The sequence below is a fragment of the Nerophis ophidion genome, unplaced genomic scaffold, assembly GCF_033978795.1.
Source record: "Nerophis ophidion isolate RoL-2023_Sa unplaced genomic scaffold, RoL_Noph_v1.0 HiC_scaffold_58, whole genome shotgun sequence".
NCBI lineage: Eukaryota > Metazoa > Chordata > Actinopteri > Syngnathiformes > Syngnathidae > Nerophis > Nerophis ophidion.
In genome coordinates, this window is record NW_026906980.1 from 471,176 (window position 1) to 485,066 (window position 13,891).

General features: G+C 40.5%; 1 protein-coding gene across 2 annotated transcripts; it reads right to left on the minus strand.

The window, feature by feature from the left end:
* Positions 1–3,628: 3,628 nt before the first annotated feature.
* Positions 3,629–13,584, minus strand: LOC133547067 (sister chromatid cohesion protein DCC1-like). 2 transcript variants are annotated; one of them, XM_061892850.1, is made up of 9 exons: positions 13,276–13,584; positions 13,013–13,181; positions 7,540–7,674; positions 6,138–6,246; positions 5,850–5,988; positions 5,732–5,784; positions 5,513–5,667; positions 5,275–5,423; positions 3,629–3,892 (listed from the first exon to the last, which is right to left on the minus strand). In XM_061892850.1, the coding sequence occupies exons 1-9, from the start codon at positions 13,443–13,445 to the stop codon at positions 3,781–3,783; spliced, it is 1,191 nt and encodes a 396-aa protein (XP_061748834.1). In that variant the 5' UTR covers positions 13,446–13,584; the 3' UTR covers positions 3,629–3,780. The 2 variants fall into 2 exon arrangements, with proteins under 2 accessions (XP_061748834.1, XP_061748835.1); XM_061892851.1 differs by having other exon boundaries at positions 6,138–6,228; positions 13,276–13,583.
* Between the last annotated feature and the right edge of the window lie 307 nt (positions 13,585–13,891).

Sequence of the window (13,891 nt, forward strand, 5' to 3'; positions counted from 1 at the left end):
TCAGAATGATGTTACTCTTAATATAGTGGCTGTTTCATGGGTGTACAAACATTTTTCATAAACATTAAAGAACACAGGGCCACTTTAACACATTTCAAACATTAAAGTTGATAAAAAACAATCCAATGCAGGTGAATATATTCTAAATGTAAACAAAACAAAACATCATCATCTTAGCTTTGTGTTATAGGTGTCAAAGTAAATTAGTGTCAAATCTACTAGTACATGAAGAAATGTATGTCTTTGTATGCAATCAAACAACAAATAGATTTGCAAACAAAAAAAAGCATATGTAAACAAAATGTATGTCTTTGACAAAAATAGGAAGGGCATAAGTAATCAGTGTTGTCTCACCATGACTCCAGACTTACCAATAAAACTTCTAATATTTTGTGCAGAATAGGCCCCGGCGCCCACAAGATTGAAGTTTTTTGGTAACCAGAAAAGATTTGTAAAAACAGAGTTTGCAACAAAAAATAATTTGTTACCAAAAGCGGATCTGTGATTTAATAAAACAGATCTGCAACCAAATAATGGACCTGCAACCTAAACAGGAAGAAACACAGAAAATAAATTAAGAAAAGGCCAAAAAAAATTATTTTTTAATTTTGTAAATAAAATATTTTGACATCCTGTCGTTCATATTTCAAATCCACTATATTTGTTTTCAATATTTTTTTAAGTCTTTGTTTGCAAACCCATTGTTTGCTTGCATTAAAAAGACACATTTGTCTCCATGCTGACAGAGTTTATTGATATGACGATATTTAAAAACAAAACAAAAACAAGTCCACTCCCAAAATGTAGTAGCTCCTATGACTTCAATGTCAGGTCGCTAAGGGGATGAGTAACACGCACACACACACGCACACGCACGCACGCACACACACACACACACACACACACACACACACACACACACACACACACACACACACACGCCTAATCAACTGATGAGTCAGAATTCCCATCAGTGATGACAAGTCCAGCCAGTGTAGACAAAAGTCCTGTTGGAAACCGTTTGTGTTGAACCTATGTTGCAACAGGCTTTAACTCACTTTTTGTCAGTGTCTGCTGAACTCATGGGGTGACACACACACACACACACACACACACACACACACACACACACACACACACACACACACACACACACACACACACACACACACACACACACACACACACACACACACAAACACACATCAGTGCTGACGTGGGCTGCAAGAAGCTGCATGCAAGCACAAACAACTCAGACGTCATCTGTTGGACTTAGTTTCAAATTAGACGTTTCACTTATATTGATGTCTCCACCTTGTGGACCGACACCGGAATAACAGTGGGTCAGTAAATATCAAGGTACACTGCAAAAAGTCAGTGCTGAAAACCAGAAAAAAATATACAAACATGAGGGGTATTTTATTTGAACGAAGCAAAATGATCTGCCAATAGAACAAGAAAATTTGGCTTGTCAAGACTTTCCAAAACAAGTCAAATTAGCTAACTTAAATGCACCCAAAAATACCTTAAAATAAGTATATTGTCACTAATAAAAAGTGCACTTTTCTTGATACAAAAAATAAATAAGAGCCAGTTTTGCTCAATATGTTGAAAAATATTCTTAAATTAAGTAAATGCTGGTGCCATTATCTTGACATAAAGATATGCACTCGGCATTGCATTTCTTAAAACCAGCAAACTTATACTAAAAAATAATTTATTGTTCTTAGTGGAAATGCAACAAGGGAACTGCTTGTTACTCTCGGGGTCTACTAGCCGCTCAGGCAAATCATTTAGTTTTAAAAATGCATTTTTCCATCGATACCAAAGACATCGCGCCAAGTGTGTGTTCTTTCAGTCAACTAGTGCAATATATACAACCCGGACCCAGGCCCAAAAATATTTAATTGTAATTTAATTCTAAAAGAATTCATCTGAATGTGCATGAACTATTTCTTTTCAAAATTGTTAGAAATGTCACATCGTAAATGTTTAAATATTAACTGTCAGTTTACTGTACTGTGCCAACTGTACTTGTTAGGAAGGTATAGTAGTTCTTTTTAGAGTTGGGACACGGACAGATTCTGGCCATAGAATCCTTAAATCATCTTTATTGCTGAAAGGTAGATGTGAATTTGTGTGTGTGTGTGTGGTCTAAACAAATTGAGAAAAGAGGAAAAATTACAATCCGATTATATACACAATATGTAGCAGTACATGAATGTGCATACAATATATAATATAAAAGCGTGCATAATAACAAATATAAACTGCACTTAACTAATCATGAACTTCAAGTTGTAAGCTTCAGAGCCATAAATGGGGATTATGTGGTCTCTGTTGCCATCTGGAGGCCAAACGACGCCATCGCAGTTGCAATGACGTTAAATAAACAGCGTGAATGGAAACGCCGTCAACGAGACTAATTATTTCTCGACTGACCCAAAAACACCCGAATTTAGCATATAATGCATCGACCATGTGCAAAAGTAGCAAGGCATGACACATAGCCCGCAGGTGCCGGGGGAGAGGAGCCACGAGGCGGGAAAGGAAGGCGGGAATCCGGCCAGGTGAAAAAGCTGACTGGGACGTCGAAAAACCGTCGAAGTTGATCATATCAGTGGGAGAGGGGCAAACATCCAACAGTGTTTGGCGGTCATACACAAGCAGTGAGCTGGCAGAGACGAAAATAAACGCAAACAACACAAAAACTAACAGAGCTGACAGCGAGAGACGGCAGGGCAAAGCACATTCTGGCGCCATCTTCTGGAAACTCAGATGTGACGTTACTCAAATAGTGAAAGGCAAGTGTTTTTTTTTTTTTTTTTAGTAACCAGCAAGCACAGTACAGTTAGTAGAACAACTGTGTTTTTATTTCTTTGTATTTGATAGGTGCCGTCTGAAATTCAACTATTTATTTTATTTATATATATAATAAAAAAACACATATAGCTAGAATTCACTGAAAGTTAGGTTTTTCATACATATATAAATGTATATATATATATATGAAATACTCGAGTTGGTGAAATGGCTGTAAATATACACCCCTCCCCTCTTAACCACGCCCCCCGCCACAACCACGCCTCCACCCCAACCCCGACCACGCCCCCCACCTCCCGGAATCGTAGGTCTCAAGGTTGGCAAGTATGACGCCACACCATAGGCTTTCGTACAGTACTACTTTGAGAATGTATGTTCTATTGTTTCATTGAAAATAAAACAGCAAAGTCGATCTGGCTGTCATCTGTTTTAATTATGAGACACAATTGTGTCAAAGTCTTTTTTTTTTCTTTTTTCTCATACTTGAAATAAGAAATTATTGCCCTAAAAAAGTAGTTTTATACTTGTGTTAATGACACAGCTTTGCAACAGTTGATATTCTAGTTTTAAGCATGTTTTACTCAATATAGGACATAACATCTCAGCAACAAGCTGTAGTATCTTACTGAGATCATTTAGGACCAAAACACTTAAAACAAGTAAAACACTAACATCAAATCTGCTTAGTGAGAATAATTATCTTATCAGACAGAAAATAAGCAAATATCCCCCTTACTTGAGATATTTAATCTTACTCAGATTCCAGTTTTTGCAGTGTAGGCATGATGGAATATATACACATGTATTATTTAAACTTTTTTATTTTATTTTACAAAGTATGACAACTAGAGTAGATGGAATATTTCTCCCTTAAATGTAAGCAGAATATATTCCAAGAGTGAACATTAAAACATATAAACATGTAAATGAGATGTGACGCGAGGTGAGTGATAATGTTCATGTAGAGATAGGCCTTCTGGAGTTGAACACCTTGGTGCCATTTTGCGTAGAAGATCGAGCGTATTTGGTAAGCAGCGCTCCGGTCGTCTGTTTCTCGCCACACAGATCCCTGGAGAATAGAGGGAGGTAAGAGTGTACAAATAAAATTACATACATTTTAATTTCCTATTATGCTCCGCTTTCTTTGCCTCGTTTTTGTCATAGTGCATGCTGCTGCTAAAACTGCTGCTACAATTAGATTGGACACGTTGAGAGGCATCATGGTGCATAAGTTTAGTATTAATTTTTTTAATAAGATTTTTCCTACCCAGCTTTCTACCCACCTTCAAATAACACATGTAAGTAGTACTAGTCAAAAGTTTACACACAGTTTACCATAGCTCTAACATGGGAAAGTTTATCCAACGTTAGGTTCATTTACAGCCTGTGTGGTTGCTCAATACTCCTCAGTCACAGGTTGAAATGGAGGGGCTCTAGATTTGATTATCTTCAAAGCCAAATTACATAAAAGTCCTACATGTTTAAGGGTATAAGAAAGTTGTATTTGTCTTCATCTTTGGGGGACAGAGGCTGACTTTTTTGTCCTTTCAGTACATTTCTGCTCTTTTTTGGCCATAATTGTTGTGTTTCTCCATTATACTGGATGTTTCCAAGGTGTTTTTTTCCTCCCATGTTAAATAAAAAAAATTAAATCTGTAATTCTTTCACAGGTGTACGATAGACTGGTTGTTATTCAACAATACTCCAAAGCCAAATAGTACATTCATTCTTATTTTTTTTAAAAGTACAGAAACATTTTGGATTCTTTTTTTCTTAATAATACACCATATCAAATTATTATTTGTATTGGCCAATAATCAAGGCTCCAATATTGGTATTGCAGGGCTTCCCACACATTCATTTATTTGTGGCGGCCCGCCACAAAAGAATTACGGTAGCCACAAAAAAAAAAAAAAAAATGTGTATATATACATATATATATATATATTTATTTTTTTTTCGACTTTTGACTCGCTCGACCGCTCATAAAAGCAATGGGACTCTGTCTGTGAATGTAGCTTGTAGTTACATATTATATAAATATGTATATAAATAAATATGTACATAAAGTGTTGTAATTATATTCCAACTCCACGTTCTTCTTGGTCATCACCGCCGCCGCTGCACCCCCTCCTCCTAAAAATGTTGTACAGCAAAAATTTACTGAGGGACAAAATGTCAAAAATCTAACTTTTCTTCTTTAAATCTGCTAAGAATTTTTTTTTTACGTTTAAAAGCAAAATCATTTTTTTGTTCCTAGTAAGAGAGAGTAAACAGTCTGGGGCAAATGTCCCAAAATATACTTTTCAGAAAGTAGCGGAGTACCTGAGCATATGGAATTCTCAGAGGGCTGACTCACTGCCACACTTTTAATATAAGGCATGAGAGGGACAAGCGGTAGAAAATGGATGGATGTTCATACACGACTCTAAAAAAGGAGATGCCACCCACTCTATATATGGTGTGATATCCTCCTCAGTCCATTTCTCTCGCAGTGTGAAGAGATGGTTAAAGCGTTCCAAGGTGTCCTCAGGGAGATCTTGCACGTTAAGCAGGCAGATGGTCTCGGGGCGAGCGGTGCGGTCCACCAGGGCGACACTCTTGAGGGCGTACATGAATATTCATACTTGCTATATACTGTATGTACAATTACACGAAACAGTGTGGTGAGTGGATGATGGAGGCAAACCTTCAGTTGGTCCAGTCTGGTGCTCATTCCTTCTGGGACGCTCTGCTGCCACACCTCCTGAAACTCCCCCAGGTTGAACTTGACGGCGTTGTTCAGCAACATTAGTGCCGTGGCCCGGCAAACTTTAGCCTCATCCAGCGCGTAGAACACCTCGCCTGTTTGGAGGCAAGCGGATATTAAAACTCCATGTGAACATTTCCCAGGAATTGTGCTATGCACCGTTTTCAATGTAACGTGTCCCGTAGCAGTTGAAACAGTGCTCGATCATCTCCCTGTCATGGAAGACAAAAACATTTCTTCATCAATATTCAAAGTCTGAAGTGATGCTGACTCCAACCTGGGCTCTAGCGGGCCAAGCTCCTCCAGACTGGTTTGAAGAGGAACCTTGTGAAAAGACCACGACTCAGAGTCCACCAGCTGGGTCACATGACCCACTAACTTCATCTCGTAGTCTGGGTCGAGCACACGCCAGAAGCCTGGAAACACGACATCTTCTGTTTGGTTATTGGCACACTTGAACAACCTCACTTGCCTTTGCAGAGATACTAGTGCTCAGTTGTATTGTATTGCACAAGGAACACAGAAATGGCTTCTCAACAAGAAAACATTGGGTATAAAAATGTACCGTTAATCTGACAGGCGTGGAGGGTTTTCAAGTGGTTCTTTATTTCCTCTTCACTGGCCTGGATTGTCTCCAGCAGGTCGTCCATGGTGTACTGCAACGCACGAATAACCTGTCACACACAGTGTCTCTCACATGACTGAGGTCTAGCTGTATGTGATCACCATCTAATTAGCATAATCATGCTGCCTTCTGCCCGATTGTAGCTTAGCTAGGCTCCAGCACCCCCCGTGACCCCGAAAAGGGATAAGCGGTAGAAATGGATGCATGGATGGATACTGCATGTGAGTAAAAACTTGTCATTCCTTTCTGTGAAAAACACAATCTTCATAGAGTCGTGGTCAAAAGTTTACGTACACTTGCAAAGAAGATAATGTCAGGGCTGTCTTGAGTTTGCAATAATTTCTACAACCTTTATTTTTTTGTGATAGAGTGATGGGAGCACATACTTGTCGGTCAGAAAAAACATTCATGAAGCTTCGTTCTTTTAGGAATTTATTATGGGTCTACTGAAAATATGAGGGGCTTCACGGTGGAAGAGGGGTTAATGCGTCTGCCTCACAATACGAAAGTCCTGCAGTCCTGGGTTCAATCCCACGCTCGGGATCTTTCTGTGTGGAGTCTGCATGTCCTCCCTGTGAATGCGTGGGTTCCCTCCAGGTACTCCGGCTTCCTCCCACCTCCAAAGACATGCACCTGGGGATAGGTTGATTGGCAACACTAAATTGGCCCTAGTGTGTGAATGTGAGTGTGAATGTTGTCTGTCTATCTGTGTAGGCCCTGCGATGAGGTGGCGACTTGTCCAGGGTGTACACCGCCTTCCGCCCGATTGTAGCTGAGATAGGCGCCAGCGCCCCCGGGGCCCCAAAAGGGAATACGCGGTAGAAAATGGATGGATGGATGAAAATGTGAGCAAATCTGCTGGGTCAAAAGTATACATACTGCAAAGTTAAAATTTGGCTGATCACAGAACTTTCCTCCAGAAGGTCTTATCTTTGTCCAGGTGATGTTAGATGAAACAAAAATTGAGCCAGCGGGTTCTAGGATTACGCCACGACAGGCACTACCTTGCGGCCACAGCTCCAATCTGCCGCCTCGACAAGAGAGATACGGAACATCGTCCACTCGGACTCAATGTCCAGCGCCTCCCTCGTGATTTTTTTCTTTTTTTTTTAAATTACAAATATTAGTATGTTTCACCATTTTAAGTAACAGTTTAGGCACCGTTTTTTAAGTACCAATCAAGTACTAATTTCGGTTAAAATGTAGTCGATACCCATCACTAGTAAGAGGTCTGGGAGATGCATTTAGTGCATGAAATACGCTGTTAATTTTCCTTCAGGTCCAACATAACTAGTGCAGCATGTGTTGTTAGATAACATGCGACATGTGACATGCATGTTACCGTGTTCTCTGTGTTCTCCTGCTGTCCCGCAATAGCAGGTCCTTCATAAGGGTTCTCCATTAAAACTCTCAACAGTTTCTTCAGCCTCGGACGATGTCTCCGCACTTCCCAGTAACTACTGCAAAAGCCCCAGATCTGGAAACAGAGGAAAGAATACGATGCACTGTGATTTTGTTGTTATTGTGCAAACTCCAAAAAAGAAACACAAGTATAACTGAAAAACATCCATTGCTTTCGGTCCCCTGGGGGTGGGTGGTGGGGGGGGGGACTGTTGCCCACATATGTGGTCCTCTCCAAGGTTTCTCATAGTCATCATGGTCGACGTCCCATTGGGGTGAGTTTTTCCTTGCCCTTATGTGGGCCCTACAGAGGATGTTGTTGTGGTTTGTGCAGCCCTTTGAGGCACCTGTGATTTAGGGCTATATAAATAAACACTGATTGATTGACTGATTGAAAAATATTGAAATTATTTTAAAGAATGAAAAAAAAAAAATTGAGTTGGCGACTTTTCCAGGGTGTACCCCGCCTTCCGCCCGTGTGCAGCTGGGATAGGCTCCAGCACCCCCCGCGATGCCATAAGGGACAATCGGTAGAAAATGGATGGCTAGATATTGTGAATTTAAAGTAATTTATTTAAGGTAATTTATACAACTGTAGTTTTTACAGACATGTTTTTAAATTATGTGAATTGTTTAGTTAAATTAAACTAAAGAATTCAAACACAATTGAGTAGAAAATACAGTGACAATGTTATGAACATTTTTTTGTCTTAAGTAGCGGCATGCATGGAAACAAACAGAAATAAATGTTTAGTGTGCATTGAGAAATGCGAAATAAATCTAAGTAAGCTAACTAAACTTGTATTAAATAGTAGGGCTGCAGCCATCCATTATTACAGTAATCAAATACTCTATTAGTTTGTCGTATTAATTGAGTAATCGGATATTTTATGCTTTATAGCCTTAATGTGTAAAATAGTTTTCTGCTTGCCATAACTTTCACTTTGTTACCAATAAATGTACATTAACATTGAAATTACACTATCTACATGTGCCCATTAATAAAAATAAAACACGGATAAAAATCTCTGCTTTTGGCCGCCATACAGATAACTGCACCCACACAGTGACGTGCTGTCAGGGGAGGCAAGTGAGACAGTGCCTCACCTTACCACTAGGAGGGGTAAAAGGCTTAACTATCAGATGTTCAAAAAACAGAGTAATAAAATAAATGTGAATATTTCTCTTTTGGTCTATGCTTTCTATGTGATTTTGGTGTGGTTTCTGTAAATTTGGATAATTTTCAAGGTGTAAATCGCGGAAATTCTGTGTTTCCTGATCAAAATAACACAGCAGACCAGAAGTGAGGCAGACACATGTGGTGCCTCCACGGTTACACACAAAGTGCATTGTGCGTGAGACGGGGCGCGTGTCTGATGCCACGGGGAAAAGGCAGGCCATGAGGCAGCAAGTACCTCTGCCTCAAAGTAGGGGGTGATATATTGTTCAATGCCTCAGCAGTAATCTGACTCACCACACTGGGAGAAATTGGGGCGGTAAAGCTAGCAGACATGTCTCTCCAGCAGAATCCAGCCTTTTTTTCTTTTTTTAAACTACTGTATTTCCTTGAATTGCCGCAGGGCATATAATATGCGCCTGCCTTGAATTACTGCTGGGTCAAACTCACGTCCCAAAATAATTAGCGCTTGCTTAGTATTACCGCCTGGTCAAACTCGTGACGTCACGTGTGACACTTCCTCTGTCATAATTTTCAAAATGGAGGGGGCTGATTTCAACACTGGTAATTTGAAATCGCATAAAGGGAAGAGGATTAAGAGTTATTCAGTAGTATTTAAGGTCCAACCATACATCACACTGAAATTTTTACTGCATACCTTTGGTAAGTGCCGGAGTGAGAAGAAGTCTTAAAATAATTAGCGCATGCTTACTTTTACCACATGCCTTTCGTAAGCACAGGAATGAGAAGAGGTTCTAAATTAATTAGCGCCCCGGCGGCGATTCAAGGAAATACGGTATTTATAACAAACATGGCATTTTTATTAGCGTAAGCCAGCGGTTGTGGGTGTTTTGCTGCTTCAGGTACAAATACAGAAAGGTAAGATACACTCACAATACTTGATTTATTTTTTTTAAAAGAAAATAGGACCAAAAATATTTAATAACAACTTTCTCAAATACTTTTTGGACCAATTTGTCAAACCATAATATCATTATAACGTTTTTATGAAAGCAAATTACTCCTTTCGTTCTCCTGTTATTCTAGTGTGCAACCTAAATCAACAATGGTTAGAACTGCTCATATGAATTTAAGTTAAAAAAAAAAAGAAAACAAACTCCAAAAGTATCTATGCCTCACCTGGTGTATAGTTCACCGCACGTCACTGCACCCACACACCACTCTCATGCGCACTCTAGCACTAAAACTATGGATTATTTTAGTAATAAAGTCATCTATTGTTTAGTTTGTTCGATGAATTAGATAAAACACTTCATGTAATACAGCTTTAATGCATATCTTAGGGGAAATGGTTGGACAAAATACTTTTTCTACTTCTCATAAAATGTATTGGTTTTTGTTCTAAAACTTGCACATTATCAACATTAAAATTGTAATTTTAAGATGTGAGTATTCTTAAAAAAAGTTATCAGTATATAACAGAGGCCAGCCGTGTGTACGTAGGTTGGTAACTCTTAGCTCCCTGACAACTTCAAGAACAGTGTTACATACCAAATTGATAGCCTGGGCTTTTAGCTTTGTAGTCAGCACACTCGCCTCAGGTGGACGACCCAGGGTTGAGCCCCGGGCGGAACAGAAAAGCAGTGACTGAAGCACGTGGGTTATGTGTATTCACCTCCAAACGGATCACGGCACTCACACACTACCGCTCTTATGTGCGTCGCGGGGGGTTGCTGGAGCCAATCTTAGCTGCATTCGGGCAGGAGGGGTTGTACACCCTGGACAATTCCCCACCTTATCGCAGGGCCAACACAGATAGACAGACAACATTCACACTCACATTCACACACTAGGGCCTATTTAGCGTTGCCAATCAACCTATCCCCAGGTGCATGTTTTTGGAGGTGGGAGGAAGCCGGAGTACCCGGAGGGAATCCACACATTCATGGGGAGAACATGCAAACTCCACACAGAAAGATCCTGAGCCCGGGATTGAACCCTGGACTACTCAGGACCTTCGTATTGTGAGGCACATAATTAACACCTTTTCTACGCTTTTCTACTTTCAAGGTACTCAAAGCGCTTTGACACTATTGCCACGCTCACCCATTGGGCGGTATAGCTCGGTTGGTAGAGTGGCCGTGCCAGCAACTTGAGGGTTCCAGGTTTGATCCCCGCTTCGGCCGTCCTAGTCACTGCCGTTGTGTCCTTGGGAAAAACACTTTACCTACCTGCTCGCAGTGCCACCCACACTGGTTTAAATGTAACTTAGAAATTGGGTTTCACTATGTAAAGCGCTTTGAGTCACTAGAGAAAAAGCGCTATATACAAACCCCGTTTCCATATGAGTTGGGAAATTGTGTTAGATGTAAATATAAACGGAATACACTGATTTGCAAATCCTTTTCAACCCATATTCAGTTGAATATGCTACAAAGACAACATATTTGATGTTCAAACTGATAAACATTTTTTTTTTTGTTGCAAATAATCATTAACTTTAGAATTTGATGCCAGCAACACATGACAAAGAAGTTGGGAAAGGTGGCAATAAATACTGATAAAGTTGAGGAATGCTCATCAAACACTTATTTGTAACATCCCACAGGTGTGCAGGCTAATTAGGAACAGTTGGGTGCCATGATTGGGTATAAAAGCAGCTTCCACGACATGCTAAGTAATTCACAAACAAGGATGGGGTGAGGGTCACCAATTTGTAAGCAAATTGTCGAACAGTTTTAGAACAACATTTCTCAACGAGCTATTGTAAGGAATTTAGGAATTTTACCATCTACGGTCCGTAAAAATCATCAAAAAGTTCAGAGAATCTGGAGAACTCACTGCACGTAAGTGATGATATTACGGACTTTTGATCCTTCAGGCAGTACTGCATCAAAAACCGACATCAGTGTGTAAAGGATATCATCACATGGGCTCAGGAACACTTCATAAACCACAGTCAGTAACTACAGTTGGTCGCTACATCTGTAAGTGCAAGTTAAAACTTTACTATGCAAAGCCAAATCCATGTATCAAGAATATCCTGAAACGCCGCCGGCATGGCTGGGCCCAAGCTCACCTAAGATGGACTGATGCAAAGTGGAAAGGTGTTCTGTGGTCTGACGAGTCCACATTTCAAATTATATTTGGAAACAGAGGACGTGGTGTCTTCTGGAACAAAGAGGAAAAATAACCATTCGGATTGTTATAGGCGCAAAGTTCAAAAGCCAGCATCTGTGATGGTATGGGGGTGTATTAGTGCCCAAGGCATGGGTAACTTACACATCTGTGAAGGCACCGTTAATGTTGAAAGGTCCATACAGGTTTTGGAGCAACATATGTTGTCATCCAGGCAACGTTATCATGGACGCCCCTGCTTATTTCAGCAAGACAAGTGTTACAACAGCGTGGCTTCGTAAAAAAAAGAGTGCGGGTACTTTCCTGGCCCGCCTGCAGTCCAGACCTGTCTCCCATCGAAAATGTGTGGCGCATTATGAAGCGTAAAATACGACAGGGAGACCCCGGACTGTTGAACGACTGAAGCTCTACATAAAACAAAAATGGGAAAGAATTCCACTTTCAAAGCTTCAACAATTAGTTTCCTGAGTTCCCAAACGTTTATTGAGTGTTGTTAAAAGAAAAGGTGATGTAACACAGTGGTGAACATGCCCTTTCCTAACTACTTTGGCACGTGTTGCAGCCATGAAATTAATTATTATGTACAAAAAAAATTAAGTTTATGAGTTGAACATCAAATATCTTGTCTTTGTAGTGCATTCAATTGAATATGGGTTGAAAAGGATTTGCAAATCATAGTATTCCGTTTATATTTACTTCTAACACAATTTCCCAACTCATATGGAAACGGGGTTTGTAAATATAATTCACTTCACTTCATTCACACACTGACGCCGGGAGCTGCCAGGCAAGGCCCTAACCATGACCCATCAGGAGCAAGGGTGAAGCGTCTCGCTCAAGGACACAGCGGACGTTGGTCGAAGCTGGGGGATCAAACCAGGAACCCTTGGGTTGCTGACACGGTCACCCCTGCAGGTGCAGGTTTGTCATATTTGCACACATTCGGCAAACTGACTCTGTGTTGATAGGCTCATCTTGATCCAAAGGTTTGAACTGAAATATATCCTCACTGGTGCGGTGGGATTTGGGTTTGTTATCATTTTGCCCATATTAACTAGTTGCACTGTGTGACGCTCACGGGCCTCGCCACACAAAGATACTTCTTGGAAGTATCCACCTGCAAGGTAATGCAACTTACATTAGCATCAATCACGTGGGTGCTGTCCTGGCTGTTGGTTAGTTGCTCATGTGTTTTGCATCCGGGCAGAAGGAGCAGCAGGTTGGACGTGTGTGCAATCTTTAAGTCGTACGTCTTGTCTCCGCTACACAACACGGCGTGTTCGTCCTTGTCTCCTCTGATCACCAAGCTGACACACGCGCACACACACACACACACACACACACACACGCACACGAAATCACAGTTAGTATTGTTAAGACACGTTGAAGTTGACCTCTTACCTGTGTCCAGCTTCTATGTGTTGACACAAGGTGTCGTCCAGCTCCATGAGGCAGTAGTCATCGGAGGACACGCTGTCTCCAAATGACAAACACTGGACACTTTTCTGGAGGTCTTCTTCTTTCAGCTTGGCGATCTCAAGCGTCGCCTGAACTTCCTCCAAAGTCCTCATTTTTTACAACACATAAATGAAGGATATGAGTGAAAGCAGACCATTTGATGGTAGTCCTAAAGAGTGAGGAAGCTAACGAGTGACGTCACCGCTATGCGAAATTACCCGCGCTGTTGTGTCGCCGGAAAGACGTTTACTGCGCGTCACCTCAAAATAAATCCGTGTAGAATTTTTTGAAACTTTTATAAGTAGATTGGACAATGCAGTACATATTCCGTACAATTGACCACTAAATGGTAACAACCGAATATGTTTTTCAACTCGGGGTCCACATTAATCAATTCATGGTACAAAATAGAAAATGATTTCGGACTCCGGTTGAATGTATTTTTTTTCAAATGTTACTCCATCCTAATAACGTTCTTTAATAATAGAGTACATAAAAAAACTTCAGAAAAATATCACACATTTAAATAAATACAACGTGTTTTATGCAGGGTTAAGAG

Excerpts from the sequence above, each read along its gene's own strand:
- LOC133547067 (XM_061892850.1), bottom strand. The coding sequence starts at position 13,445 with ATGAGGACTTTGGAGGAAGTTCAGGCGACGCTTGAGATCGCCAAGCTG. Across the intron at positions 13,182-13,275 it reads CACATAGAAGCTGGACACAG|CTTGGTGATCAGAGGAGACA; the intron begins GTAAGAGGTCAA and ends CGCGTGTGTCAG. Across the intron at positions 5,424-5,512 it reads CCAGACTGGACCAACTGAAG|AGTGTCGCCCTGGTGGACCG; the intron begins GTTTGCCTCCAT and ends TACGCCCTCAAG.